Source organism: Microcaecilia unicolor, chromosome 5, assembly GCF_901765095.1.
Source record: "Microcaecilia unicolor chromosome 5, aMicUni1.1, whole genome shotgun sequence".
Classification (NCBI taxonomy): Eukaryota; Metazoa; Chordata; class Amphibia; order Gymnophiona; family Siphonopidae; genus Microcaecilia; species Microcaecilia unicolor.
In genome coordinates this window covers 236,108,761-236,121,247 of record NC_044035.1, presented here as the reverse complement: position 1 = coordinate 236,121,247, position 12,487 = coordinate 236,108,761, and the positions used below count along the sequence as shown (strand labels likewise).

At 43.9% G+C, this 12,487-nt stretch overlaps 1 protein-coding gene across 2 annotated transcripts in view; it reads left to right on the top strand.

The window, feature by feature from the left end:
• BOC (BOC cell adhesion associated, oncogene regulated) overlaps positions 1-12,487 on the top strand; it is a 181,380-nt gene that overhangs the window by 150,434 nt on the left and 18,459 nt on the right. For both annotated transcript variants that reach the window (XM_030203900.1, XM_030203901.1), the window contains exons 8-13: positions 506-778; positions 3,328-3,617; positions 7,523-7,682; positions 8,734-8,844; positions 9,406-9,612; positions 10,418-10,599. In XM_030203900.1, the coding sequence (XP_030059760.1) occupies positions 506-778; positions 3,328-3,617; positions 7,523-7,682; positions 8,734-8,844; positions 9,406-9,612; positions 10,418-10,599 (1,223 nt within the window). The remainder of the gene's footprint in view (positions 1-505; positions 779-3,327; positions 3,618-7,522; positions 7,683-8,733; positions 8,845-9,405; positions 9,613-10,417; positions 10,600-12,487) is intronic.

The following is a 12,487-nucleotide window of genomic DNA, read 5'->3' as shown; positions in this document are numbered from 1 at the left end:
GCAGTGGCCAATCCAGGTCACAAGTACCTGGCAAGATCCCAGAACAGTAAAACAGATTTTATTCTGCTTATCCTAGAAATAAGCAGTGGATTTTCCCAAGTCCGTCTTAATAATGGCTTATGGACTTTTCTTTTAGGAAATTATCCAAACCTTTTTTAAACCCTGCTAAGCGAACTGTAGGCCTCCAAGCCATTTAACAGAGAAAGGGAACCAAAAGGAAATATGTTTTTAAACATAGGTTTGATACAAGGAAGAAGTTAAATTTTTGCATTGTGTTGGTTTCTTGTGATCAAGTTGACCATTTTTCTTTTTGCTGGAATGGTGTTCTGCTTCCGTTTCTTAGCAAATGGGGTTCTAGTTTCTTTTTTCACTTGTTGAACAGGTCTGATTTTATTGTTTCTTTAATCAGAGTTTGTCTCCTCTATACTTTTTAGCTGTGGTGCAGAAACCCAGTTAAGACCCCAGCTTACTTCTCTTCTGAACCCTTTCTCTTCTTTCCTCACAGAACCCCCTGAAGTCATTATGGAACTGTCCCAGCAGGTCATCACCTGGGGTCAGAGTGCAAAGTTCACTTGCAGGGTGCGGGGGAACCCCCAGCCCTCAGTGGCATGGCTGAGGAACTCCTTGCCTCTGGTCTCAGGTCTACGGTATCGGCTGTCCAGGAAGGCGCTACGGGTAATAAGTGTGGGACCTGAAGATGATGGAATCTACCAGTGCATGGCAGAGAATGAAGTTGGAAGTGCCCAAGCCATGGCACTTCTCAGAACCACCCGACCTGGTGAGATCCCAAGAAAACAGTACAGTGCACCAGTGGGTAAATGCTGACTGGCTTCCTTAGGTTTATCTGTGTTGGTTTTATTTTCTTCATCATTATTTTGGAAAGTGCCTGTAGCACTGCAGAGGAAAATTCTGTGGTGTGTGTTATGTAAAGGATTTGTATCCCACCAAATCCCTAATCAATCAGTTTCAAAGCGGGTAACAATATCGTCAAATCTGCAGCCTTAGTTTTAAACATTTTATTGATAACAGTTAAATACAACAAAGGAAATCATGAATAAAACAGATTACACAACAACTTTCATCCACATTTTGACTTAAAATCCAAACCTTCCCAAAAATAATATCAACCAACAAGTCTCCAATTATGTTAGAGGTCCTTTAACACCCACTGACGATAAGCAGTTGGAACTCTGTAAAAGAAAAGATCCTATCCGCACTTTCTTACACCCCCACCACAACCCTATACAAAACCAACTAAGGAGTTTGAGAATCCTGGTTCTTAGACCCCCAGAACCTTTATAAGTTAAAGGCAGCAGCCACTAACCCCCCCTCCTCAAGTTTCAAGTTTATTATATATAAGACAACACAGTGAGGAGAGGAAGGGTAGAACTACAATGTTTGACAGGAAGGTGAGGGCGGGTCAGACATAAGATGGTCCTGATATCTTCCACGACTCAGTCCGGAAGTTTAAGAGTAGGCATCTTGGAATAAAAATGTTTTTAAGTCTGATTTGAATTGGGCTAGAGAAGTTTGTAGATGAAGATGAGTCGGAAGCAAATTCCACAAGAGAGGCCCTGTACTGAAAATACTGAATACCTAATATGTTCATGCAGTATTTCTTTATGGCTTGGTGTGTATAAGCGATTTTGGTTGAGACTAAGAACACGAGTGGGGACATAACGGATTAAATATTGATAGAGGTAAGGGGGGTTCTTCTGTATGAAGAGTTTTAAAGACTAGGAGCAAGAGTCTATAAGTGATTCTGTGCTGAATGGGAAGCCATTGAACAGTTTTCATATGGGGTGTGATATGGTCAAATTTGCCTGTGTTATGTATAAGTCTAAAGGCAATGTTCTGGAGCAATTGAAGACGTGTAAGATCTTTTACCCTGATGCCTTATATAATGAGTTGCAGTAATCTGGCTGTGAGATCACGAGCGAATGGATAAGAATATTCAAGGCGAAGGGCTGAAGCAGTGGCTTTATTGACCTAATCAGGCTTAATTTGAAAAAAGAGCAGTGAACAACCTAGCCGAATTGTTGTTGGAAAAAAAGAGTAGTATCTAGGGTAACCCTGAAAATATGGGTTGTATCAGTTAGCGCAGTGTTTCCCAAGTCCATTCCTGGAGTACCTCTTGCCAGTCAGGTTTTTAGGATATCCACAGTGAATATGCATGAACTTGATTTTCATATATTGCCTCCATTATATGCAAATCTCTTTAATGCTTATTCATTGTGGATTTCCTGAAAATCTGAATGGCAAGGGGTACTCCAGGACCAGACTTGGGAAACACTGAGTTAGAGAATGACGATTTGTGCCCTTTTTTGGGAAGTTTTGCTGTTTCGGAAATGAGCCCCATAATACCTTTGTAACCCTCCCATCTAGATGTTCCTAAACTAAAAACACTAGTCTGCTTTACTTTCTTTTATCACCCTCCTCTTGTTTAACATACCAGAAATTCAAGAGCAGTTTGCTTTGTGGAGCTATTAACATGCTTGCTGTACATGCTGCCCCCAGCTGTATTGCTCTGGAACAGCCCAAGCATCATCAGATCTAAGATGCTAAGCAGGCTTCAGATAGGCTACTACCTTCACGGGAGATCATAATAGAAGGCTCAGGGGTCCTTTTACTAAGGTGCACCAAAAAATGGCCTGGACACAGATCCATTTTTCAGCGCACCTGCAAAAAAGGGCCTTTTGGGGGGGGGGGGGGGCAAAAATAGACATGCAACAAAATAAAAACCGGAGCGAATCCATTTTGGGCCTAAGATCTTACTGCCACCCATTGACTTAGTGGTAAGGTCTCACGTATTAACCGGGCGGTAAGCGTCAGCGCGCGTACACTGCCAATTACTGCCCGGTTAGCGCCACGTGGTAGAAAAGAAAATATATTTTCGGCTGCGCGTATCGGATGTGCGTAAAAAATGGAATTACTGTCCGGTGCTCGTGGAAGTCGGGCGATAGTTCCAAATTGACACGCGTTGGACGCACATAGGCGCCTATGCACCTTAGTAAAAGGGCCCCTCACTGCTGTTGTCTGCAAAAGGCATTGGGGAAACCTATGCAGTGTGTCACAGTCATCATGATTAGACTGTCATTGCCTGAGTTTGTAACAGACAAGACAATCACCATCATCGTTCTGCTTTAGTGTGGATCAGAAGTGATTGTGGAGGCCCTCGGTTCTGTTGCCGACATTTTAATTTTTTAAGGGTAGAATGTTCTAGAGCCAGATATGTGTTGTGCTGCTGAATATTAGTCAGTCAACATGTACCCTTACCATTAGTGTTCTTTAGTGAATTAAAGGCATTCTTTTGCACCACTCTTTCAGGAACCGCTCTGAAGCCTTCACAGAACTACAAGCCTGAGGCAGCACAGTCCCCTACTGAGGCCTCGAGACCTAGCAATACAGAGAAAACAATGAAGGACAGAGGTGCACTGAACCCTAGGCCCACGGTATCTGTGCAGTGTTCAGCGAGCAAGGGGCAGGTGTCTATAGCAGAGGCGCCCGTCATTCTGAGCTCCCCCAGGACCTCAAAGACTGATTTCTATGAGTTGGTTTGGAGACCGAGGCACGATGGTGGAGCCCCTGTCCTCTACTATATCATAAAACATCGCAAGGTAATTTAGAGGCAGTGCTCTCCATTTTTACCTTGTTTCTCAACCATACTTCTGTGTGAACAAGCAGAATGTGTTTCTTTTCTGTTACCTCTGGTACCGATCTCCCACCCTAAAAGCCTTTAACACCTGACGAGACTAATTAACCATAATATAGCAGGTACCTTTGTAAGCATCCTTGTGTCCAGTATTCTCTGATTAATGCTAACTGATGTTTCTAACTCTTCTGAGCAGAGAGAAAATCTGCCCAATAAAAGGGAATAGATTTTGTGCTATGTACACTCTGTCAGTAAAGACTTTGCTATGCTTTTATACTTGCTTAATGATAATACACTGTCTGGACAATACTGAAAGTGAGTTAACTGGCCGGGAATGGCTGCTGACTGGTTAACTTGCGTCTCGACGGATAACCGGTTATTTTCAGCAGCATTTAACCAGTTATCACCAGTGAAAAAGACAGCTGGCAGTGTTGGGGACGTGACCGGTTAAGTACCAATATTCGGAACTTAACTGGCCAGGCTTAGTGGGCAAATAAGACTGCATAAAAAGCAGGCCTATCTTTACCTGCTAAACCATGGCCAGTTAAGTATGTGCTAGCCGGTATTGAAAGACTTGTATATTCAATGCCGGAAGCTGCCTGGCATTGAATATCTGGGTTGAAGGCCAGTGGCAATTAGTCAAAGTGCTGCCTGCCATGGGCTGAATATTAGTGGGGGGGGGGGGGGGGGGTCTCAGAATTATTTACCTATTCTTGCCCTGCTTTCCTTGCTGGGGTTGTCCTGCATATTCCCTACTGAGTTTGGAGTATAGTTAGTTATCTGCATTGAGAAAGGTGAAGCTCTAAGAGTTGACCTTGTTACTCAAATTACGTTGCCTGAAAATGGACAAATTCGGAAGACTGTAGAAGGGGGTTCTCTTGTTACAGCATGTTTTACATGCTGAAGGCCGAAATGCTTTCTTGGGCACTCTTGCAGACAAGGGGGGTTGCAGAGTCTAGAGATTTGATGGCGTACCACCAACTGTGTCACTGTATACATCCTTTGGATTTGCCCGCCCTGTCTCCTCCTTTGGGTATGTGCTTGCAGACGTTTTTTGATAAATTTCAAGATGGGGGTTTATCGGTCTCTGGTCTTTATAAAGCTTTGCAGCTGACTTCCCCAACTCGGAATTTTGAAGAACTTGTTGCTAAATGGTATCGGGAATTGGGGCTGCCGGTTACTTCTCTAGCCCTTCTAAGCTTTATTAAGCGTATCCCAGAGATCTCAGTGAGCGCTGAGATGAGGGAATGCCAGTTTCATACACTACACAGGACATATTTTACACAAGAACAATTGTTTAAAGCAGGTGCAGTGGAGATACCAATCTGCCAGAAATGTCAGCAAGGTCATAATTCATTCTTACATGCTTTTTGGGGCTGTCCGAAGATAAAAAATTTCTGGAGAGCTGTCTTAATTTATCTTGGGAGGTTATTAGGACATGAGTTGCCATTCTCCCCAGCAGCGCTATTACTGGATAAATATGAAGCCTTTCGTATCCCCAATCGTTCACAGGTATTGTTTCTCCGCAAAGCAGGGGTCATGGGTAAACCATTCTCGGTGTGTGGGTTGGGGATTATATAGTAAAAGCAGCCCATAGGTAGGAAGTTCTTCATGTGAATCTGCATAAAGCAGACTGTGTCAGGAAATATGCTCACTTACCTTGGAGGCAGAAATGATACTTTAAAAATTCTGTATTTATCAATCGAAAATGAGCTGTGAGAATAATTGGGTTAATACTGAGCTGTGGCAGATACCTGGATAGGGCGGTCAGTGTTGGCAGTATTGTTGGGCCCGCTATCTGGATAAAGTTAGTTAGGACAGCCGTTTCACTGACTTAACTTTATCTGGATACTCGTTATCCAGTTAGTGGTCTGATTATTGCTGCAAACCAGATAACTCTGCCCTCATTCCGGCCCCATATTGCCCAGCACAGTCCAGATGTGAGGTAATTCTTTAGATAGTAATATTTATGCATGCATTCCACTTGTAATTGTTTAGAATATTAGCATATACGCACTTATATGCCAGCTAAGCACGCTTCTGCCAGTACCTGCTTAACTTACATGGTGGTTATTTGAAGAGGCATACAGAGGAATGGACCACGGGCAGAACACACCATATAACTTACAGAATACTTTAAGTTAAGCAGGTATCGGCCATATTTAGATGCTAACACTTACACAGGCCCTATGGCTGGCATACTACTACTACTTAATCATTTATGTAGTGCTACTAGACGTACGCAGTGCTGTACACTAAACATATAAGAGACAGTCTCTGCTCGACAGAGCTTACAATCTAACCAAGACAATCAGGACAAATAAGGGATAAGGGAATTACTTAAGGTGGGAATTAGACATGAGTACTGAACAAGTGAATATTTATTTATTTATATTTTGCTCACACCTTTTTCCAGTAGTAGCTCAAGGTGAGTTACATTCAGGTACACTGGATATTTCTCTGTCTCAGGAGGGCTCACAATCAAGTTTGTACTTGAGGCAATGGAGGGTTAAGATCACAAGGAGCAGCAGCGGGATTTGAACCGGCCACCTCTGGATTGCAAGACCGGTGCTCTAACCACAAGGCCAAAAAGGTGGGCTTTTAGGACAGCTTTGAAGACAGCCAGAGCTGGAGCTTGACGTACTGACTCAGGAAGTCTATTCCAGGCATATGGTGCAGCAAGATAAAAGGAATGGAATCTGGAGTTAGCATTGGATGCGAAGAGTGCAGATAAGAGAGATTTACCCGATGAAAAGAGTTCACGGGGAGGAGTGTAGGGAGAGATAAGAGTAGAGAGGCACTGAGCTGCAGAGTCAATGCACTTGTAAGTCAATAAGAAGAGTACATGCTCTTACCTAAATGGTAAACGTGTATATGCCCGGTTACATTAGTATTCTGTAAAGGATGTCTACTTTCCTTTATGGAATATGCTCCTACCATACGCTCTCCGGGAACCTAATACTAGACGCCTTGCTATAGAATTGTTCCCATAGTGCTAGGTTGGTCTGTAAGAATATTCAGCTTTGCTATCCATATAGTGTCACTGAATACAACGGTCTGCAGCACTTACCTGGATAACAGGTGCTGCTAACCAGATAAGTGCCACTTATTATTGACTCCGATATTTCTGTGGAGAACAGAAGAGAAGCAGACCATATGAAAAACACCGTCTTTATTTATCTCTTTTAACTCCCAGGTCTAAACAAGGTCGCCTGTCATGGCCATGTTTCGCCAAATGGCTGCCTTGGAGAGGGGATGAATACCAGCTGGTACGAAATCTCAAGCAACTTGGTTAACAACCCTGAAAAAGAGGAGGGGTGATGCTGAAAGGGGGGAGGGGAGATAGGGACACAGAGGGGGTGATGTTGAAAAAGGGGAGGGGGTAGGCACACAGAGGAGGTGATGCTGAAAAGGGGAAGGGGAGATAGGCATACAGAGGGGGGGTGATGCTGAAAAGGGGGAGGGGATAGGAGCAAAGAAGGAGGGGGGGGGGCAATGCTGTTTTTATCAGTTTGATGAAGCTTGAGATTTCACACCATCTGGTATTCATCCGTCCCTGATGCAGCCATTTGGTGAAACATGGCTGTGTCAAGCTACCTTGTTTAGACCTGGGAATTAAAAGTGGCAAATAAAGATTGTGTTTTTCATATGGTCTACTTCTCTTCTGTTCTCCATATTGGATTTCTTGGACCATTTGCCTTGTTTTCTCAGCCAAATATTTCTCTGTCACTCCTTTCTGTAGGAGTACACACCGTTTTATACACTGAGCAGTTTGGCCACAATACTACTACTACAACAAAGGGATGTTTAGCTGTGTTGGAAAGCCATTGAGAAGTGACTGTTGACCTGAATTTTTTGCTTGCCTAACAGGTGACAAATGCGTCTGATGACTGGATGGTCTCGCGTATTGCTGGTAGTCAGCATCGTCTGACGCTAACCAAATTGGATCCTGGGAGTTTGTACGAGGTGGAGATGGCAGCCCACAACTGTGCTGGAGAGGGACAGACAGCAATGGTGACATTTAGGACAGGTAAAAATAAAACGGCTTCCTACCTTTCCCCTTTAAGTAGAACACACAGGCTTTACTGAATGCAAAAATGCCAAATTAGTTGGTGGTGATTGGGGTTAGCTTTGTAATTGAAAAGTGGTGGAATCTTAAAGGATCCGCACAAACCACACAAGCAAACACCCACAGAAGGTGAGCTCTCCACAGGAAAACCAACGGTAGACAAAACAAACAGTGGATCCAATAAAAGTCCTCTCACAATGAGTGTCTTCCTGAACAAGGTCTTTATTAACAATAGCACAATTGACCCGACACGTGACGTGTTTCGGCCGTGAGGCCTGCGTCAGGGGTCTAGTATTATCTGAAGAAAAAATGCCTTGTGGGTCAGGTGAAAAACCAGCACTAAAACGGCTAAAAGAGGTATCTGATGCAGCTCCACATGCTCTGCTCCTTAGACAGAACAACAAGGCAGAGTCAGAATTCAGAGGAAGTAAAGTTTATTCAGAGACCTGACACGACCCATGTTTCAGCAAATGCCTGCATCAGGGGTCAGTCAGAAGTACAGCATGAAATGTCTTTCTGTGGAACTCTTCTCAACAAGAGGCAATAAATGAAAGTACACAAAAGGACCTCCGCGTTGCTGCAAACAGCAGTGGCAGTTATCTGTGTTGTAAGCTACGCTCTATTCTATAAACGGCGGCCAACTTGGAGCACTGTTTATAGAACACGCAGCGCTCATTTTTTCATTTACTGAATCTAGTCCTAAGTGAATTGTGCACTAAAATTATACAATACTTCTGAGTATGAAGCTAACACTTATATCTGTAACCATAACAGTCATTTGCTTAAGTGCTAGTATTCTATAACTTAGAGCGCAATTAACGCCTAACTTTAGGTAACCTGTTATAGAATGAGGTGGTTACCGTCCATACTATCTAAATTTACTTGAGAGCCCTGCAGGTAGGAAGGAGAGGTGGATGGTGGGTGGGGTGAGCTCATGATAGAGACTGGTTTTTGATTATGATTGCCTGTCTTCTTCCCGGCCTTTATTGTCATCGTTGCTCCCTTTCAACAGGTCGGAGGCCCAAGCCAGAGATCATCGCCAGCAAAGACCTTCAGATCCAGAAGGATGATCCAGGCACCAGCACACAAAGCATCAACCAGTCTGACAATAATCGCCTTTCCCGTAAGTCCCAGCAACTTGCATCTTGCAAATAACTTTTATGGACTTCACTCTTTTCCCCTCTGTTGTGTCACATCTTGTTCGTTGACCTTTGAAATGTGTGAGTGCCCCAGAGGTCTCGTGTTCTCCAAAACCATGCCAAAACAATTACAGACTACATGATGATCCTGTCCCTAAGGAGACATGAACAACTGCTATCCTATTAACAGTTTACACTATTTTCTTTCTTTTTTTTTTTTTAAGCCTGGTAGTTTCCTCGTTTTCTCTTGTTTTTTGGGCACCCAGCTCAATCTAGCCTGAATTCTGTTGAGGATTGAGATGCAGGGAATCTTTATTTGTAGCTGTCCAGGGTTTTCCCCCATTTTTAACTCTTGCCCACATGATGCAGGACACAGTTGAGGTATATAGGTAGAGCCTGTGTATTCTTAATACTAGATTTCCTGAAGGCCATGGGTACTGAAACAGCAGAGTATGGTATAGGCCAGCAGTCCCATGGTGGATAGAGATGAAAATGAAATCTGGAGTCTTGAAATTTAGTTTGTTATTATAACATTTTGTCCACAGCACCAGAAGCTCCAGACCGCCCTACTATTTCCACAGCATCCGAGACATCGGTGTATGTGACATGGATTCCTCGGGGAAACGGTGGCTTCCCTGTCCAGTCTTTTCGTGTTGAGTATAAAAAGCTGAAGAAAGCTGGAGACTGGATGCTGGCGACAAGTGACATCCCTCCTTCCCGACTCTCCGTGGAGATTGAGAAGCTAGAAAAAGGTAGAAGGGCTTATGTGTCTGCACAACTAATCTCTCTTCCCTTATTTCCTTGCCCTTTTCTCTCTCCTTCCTTTCCCTTTTCTTTTTATTGCTTTGGTCAGGTAGTTTCCTCCTCTTCTGACTGCAAAGCCCATTAGCTTTCAACACAGCTTACTCATGCTTTTTTCCTACCTTTAACCCTCTCTCCCCTCTCAACTAGCCCAGTTGCTGCAGCAGCTGTGTCTTGAACCTGGTATGCATATACCCAGACACTTTCTCCTAGGTGTTGCCACTGGTGTGATGATGGTGGCTTCATCCCCCTTCATGGGACTGTGAATGCCACCTCTGCTCTGAGCTGGCTCATGGAGAAGACTGGTTTGGGAATGAAACTCAGATCTCCCACATGGCAGCACATATCACTGCCACTGGGTCATTAGATAGACCCCTCACTTTCTTTGTTATGTAAACATATACTGATAAATAGAGGACCATGAGAACTATGAAATCTGTACTCGAGAGTGGTATTACATCCGGCACTGACTTCTGGTCCATCTTTCAAGTTCTGCCACTGAACCCTTTAGTTTTAGAAGACTAATGCTGGCTCTGAACTTCTTGCCTCATGATCTTTGCTTTCTTGGTTTCATATCCAATCATGTAGTCCCTACACTGATGATACTTGACATCCACAGTGGAGCTACCTGGCTCGAGCCCAGCTAGAGTATGAAGGCCTCCCAACTTCTGAAGGATCCAGTTTGGGACTGGATATCATAAAAAGGACAATAGCGCACACACAGTCCTTCATTTTGGTATCTGCTTCTCTTTTCAGGTACTTCTTACAAATTCCGTGTCCGGGCATTGAACATCCTAGGGGAAAGCCGGCCCAGTGCTGCTTCCAAGCCTTACATGGTGTCTGGTTACAATAACCGTGTATATGAGAGGCCTGTCACTGGACCTTACATCACTTTCACTGAAGCTGTGAATGAGACCACCATCATGCTGAAGTGGATGGTAGGGTGCATTCTTCAATGGGGTGGGGTGATATCCCCATAGACTTTATATTTTCTTGATGATTTTATGATGATTTAATTGTTTTAGCAGTAAGGGACTAATAAGAGAATTGGCAATGAATTCACTGATAAATATATAGCCCTGTTCCTTGTTATCCCTAAACTTTTGTTTGTTTTACATATATGAGCTTATGGAAAGAAAAATCTCTAATGAACAACAGGCTGTTAACTTCTATATAAATAAGCTACCCAACTTCTGGGCCAATATTCAGACCATGGGAGGTAGCGGGGCTGCCTTCTGCTATCAGCACTAGCCTGGATATTCAGTGCTGGGCAGTTTCCGGTGATCAGTGTTGAATATCCAGGTGTTTCTTGTCCGGTTTAAATTTAACTGGCCAAGCCAATATTCAGCACTGGCCGGTTAAGTTTAAACTAACCAAAGATATTCCAGCTATTTTGGCAGCCTAATTTGACCACCAAACTTAGCCAGTGATGCATTGAATATTGGCAGATATCCGGTTATATTACACGATATAACTGGCTGAGCCCTAACCAGCAATATTCAGAGGAAGATAGCCGGCTATCTCCTGCAGAATATTGTTATATAGCCGGTTAAGTTCCATTTATCTGGCCAGGAGCCTGTGGGGAAATCGGAGGGGAGGCAGGAGAGGAGATCGGAGAGGGTGCCCTCCTTTATTTTCTGACCTGGGCCAGAGCATGTGTAACACTGGCCCTGACACTTACTGTATATAGCTGGTGTGGATCCTCAGGCATCCCCAGCAGATGATCTCCTCCAATGGCAGCCAAAACTCCCTTCTACCAATCTCTGCAGTCAGCAACAGCATCCTTGAGACACCGACAACTAAGCATGCGTGGGGTGCCAGCATTGGTCACTTAGGGACATTGCTGCTGCCTGCTAAGCTTGGTATAAGGGAGTTCTGGCCTCCTTCGGAGGTAGAACGGGACAGAGAAAATGTTGTGCGCACCCAAAATTGGCTGTCTGGCTATGCCACTGGTTTAGAAATGAAGAAAAATATTACATGTATGTTGAAAGTAAAAGAAAAATACATGTTACATTATAAAATACCTATTATATAATAAGATTAAAAGAAAAAGACAATCTATATCATAAGATAGAGAAAAAAAAAACATAATCTGCAAGACAGTGCCGTCCAAGACTGGCCACCCCAGGGCGGCAAGACGCAGGCCTAACAATTGTAGGCATCCCTAAATAAAAATGTAGGATAGTGTATTTCAAAGAGATGGGGCCACAACACTAAAGATTCAAGTACGTGTAAAACCATAGCAGACTTGGCGTAGGGAGGGAATAGCAGGAGGATTATTTTGAGAGGAACGAAGAGTTTGTGTGGGACAATAAGAGATTAAAAGATGTGATAGGTATGGAGGAGTACCAGACTGGAGGATTTTGTGAACCAAGGTCAAAATCTTAAATAGAGAAACATAGAACAATGTAGGCAGATAAAAACCATATGGCCTATTCAGTCGCCTATCCATGTCATCAACTCTCCCTGTCACTCCCCTAGAGATCGTATGCTATTCGTAAAAGGGAAGTGATGTGATCATACAAGTATCCACTTCCCCGTGAAAGTGATAGCAGGGTGACTAAGTGCTGTTTTGTAAGGGCAGGCGGTAACTGGCACAGCATGTAGATATATAGCCAGTGGTGGCCCAAGGCAATCTGCCACCTGAGGCAGGGATGAAATGGCCCCCCATCCCCCCCCCCCAACATGCCCCCCCCACCAACTTCTTCGTGCCCCAACCCTAATCGCAGTCTGGCATCTCTCCCCACCCTGAGCCTACCTTCTTTTTTTGTTTCTTTTTTCAAATCCGGAGGTGGCAGCGATCCCCATAAGCAACCCTGCCACCGG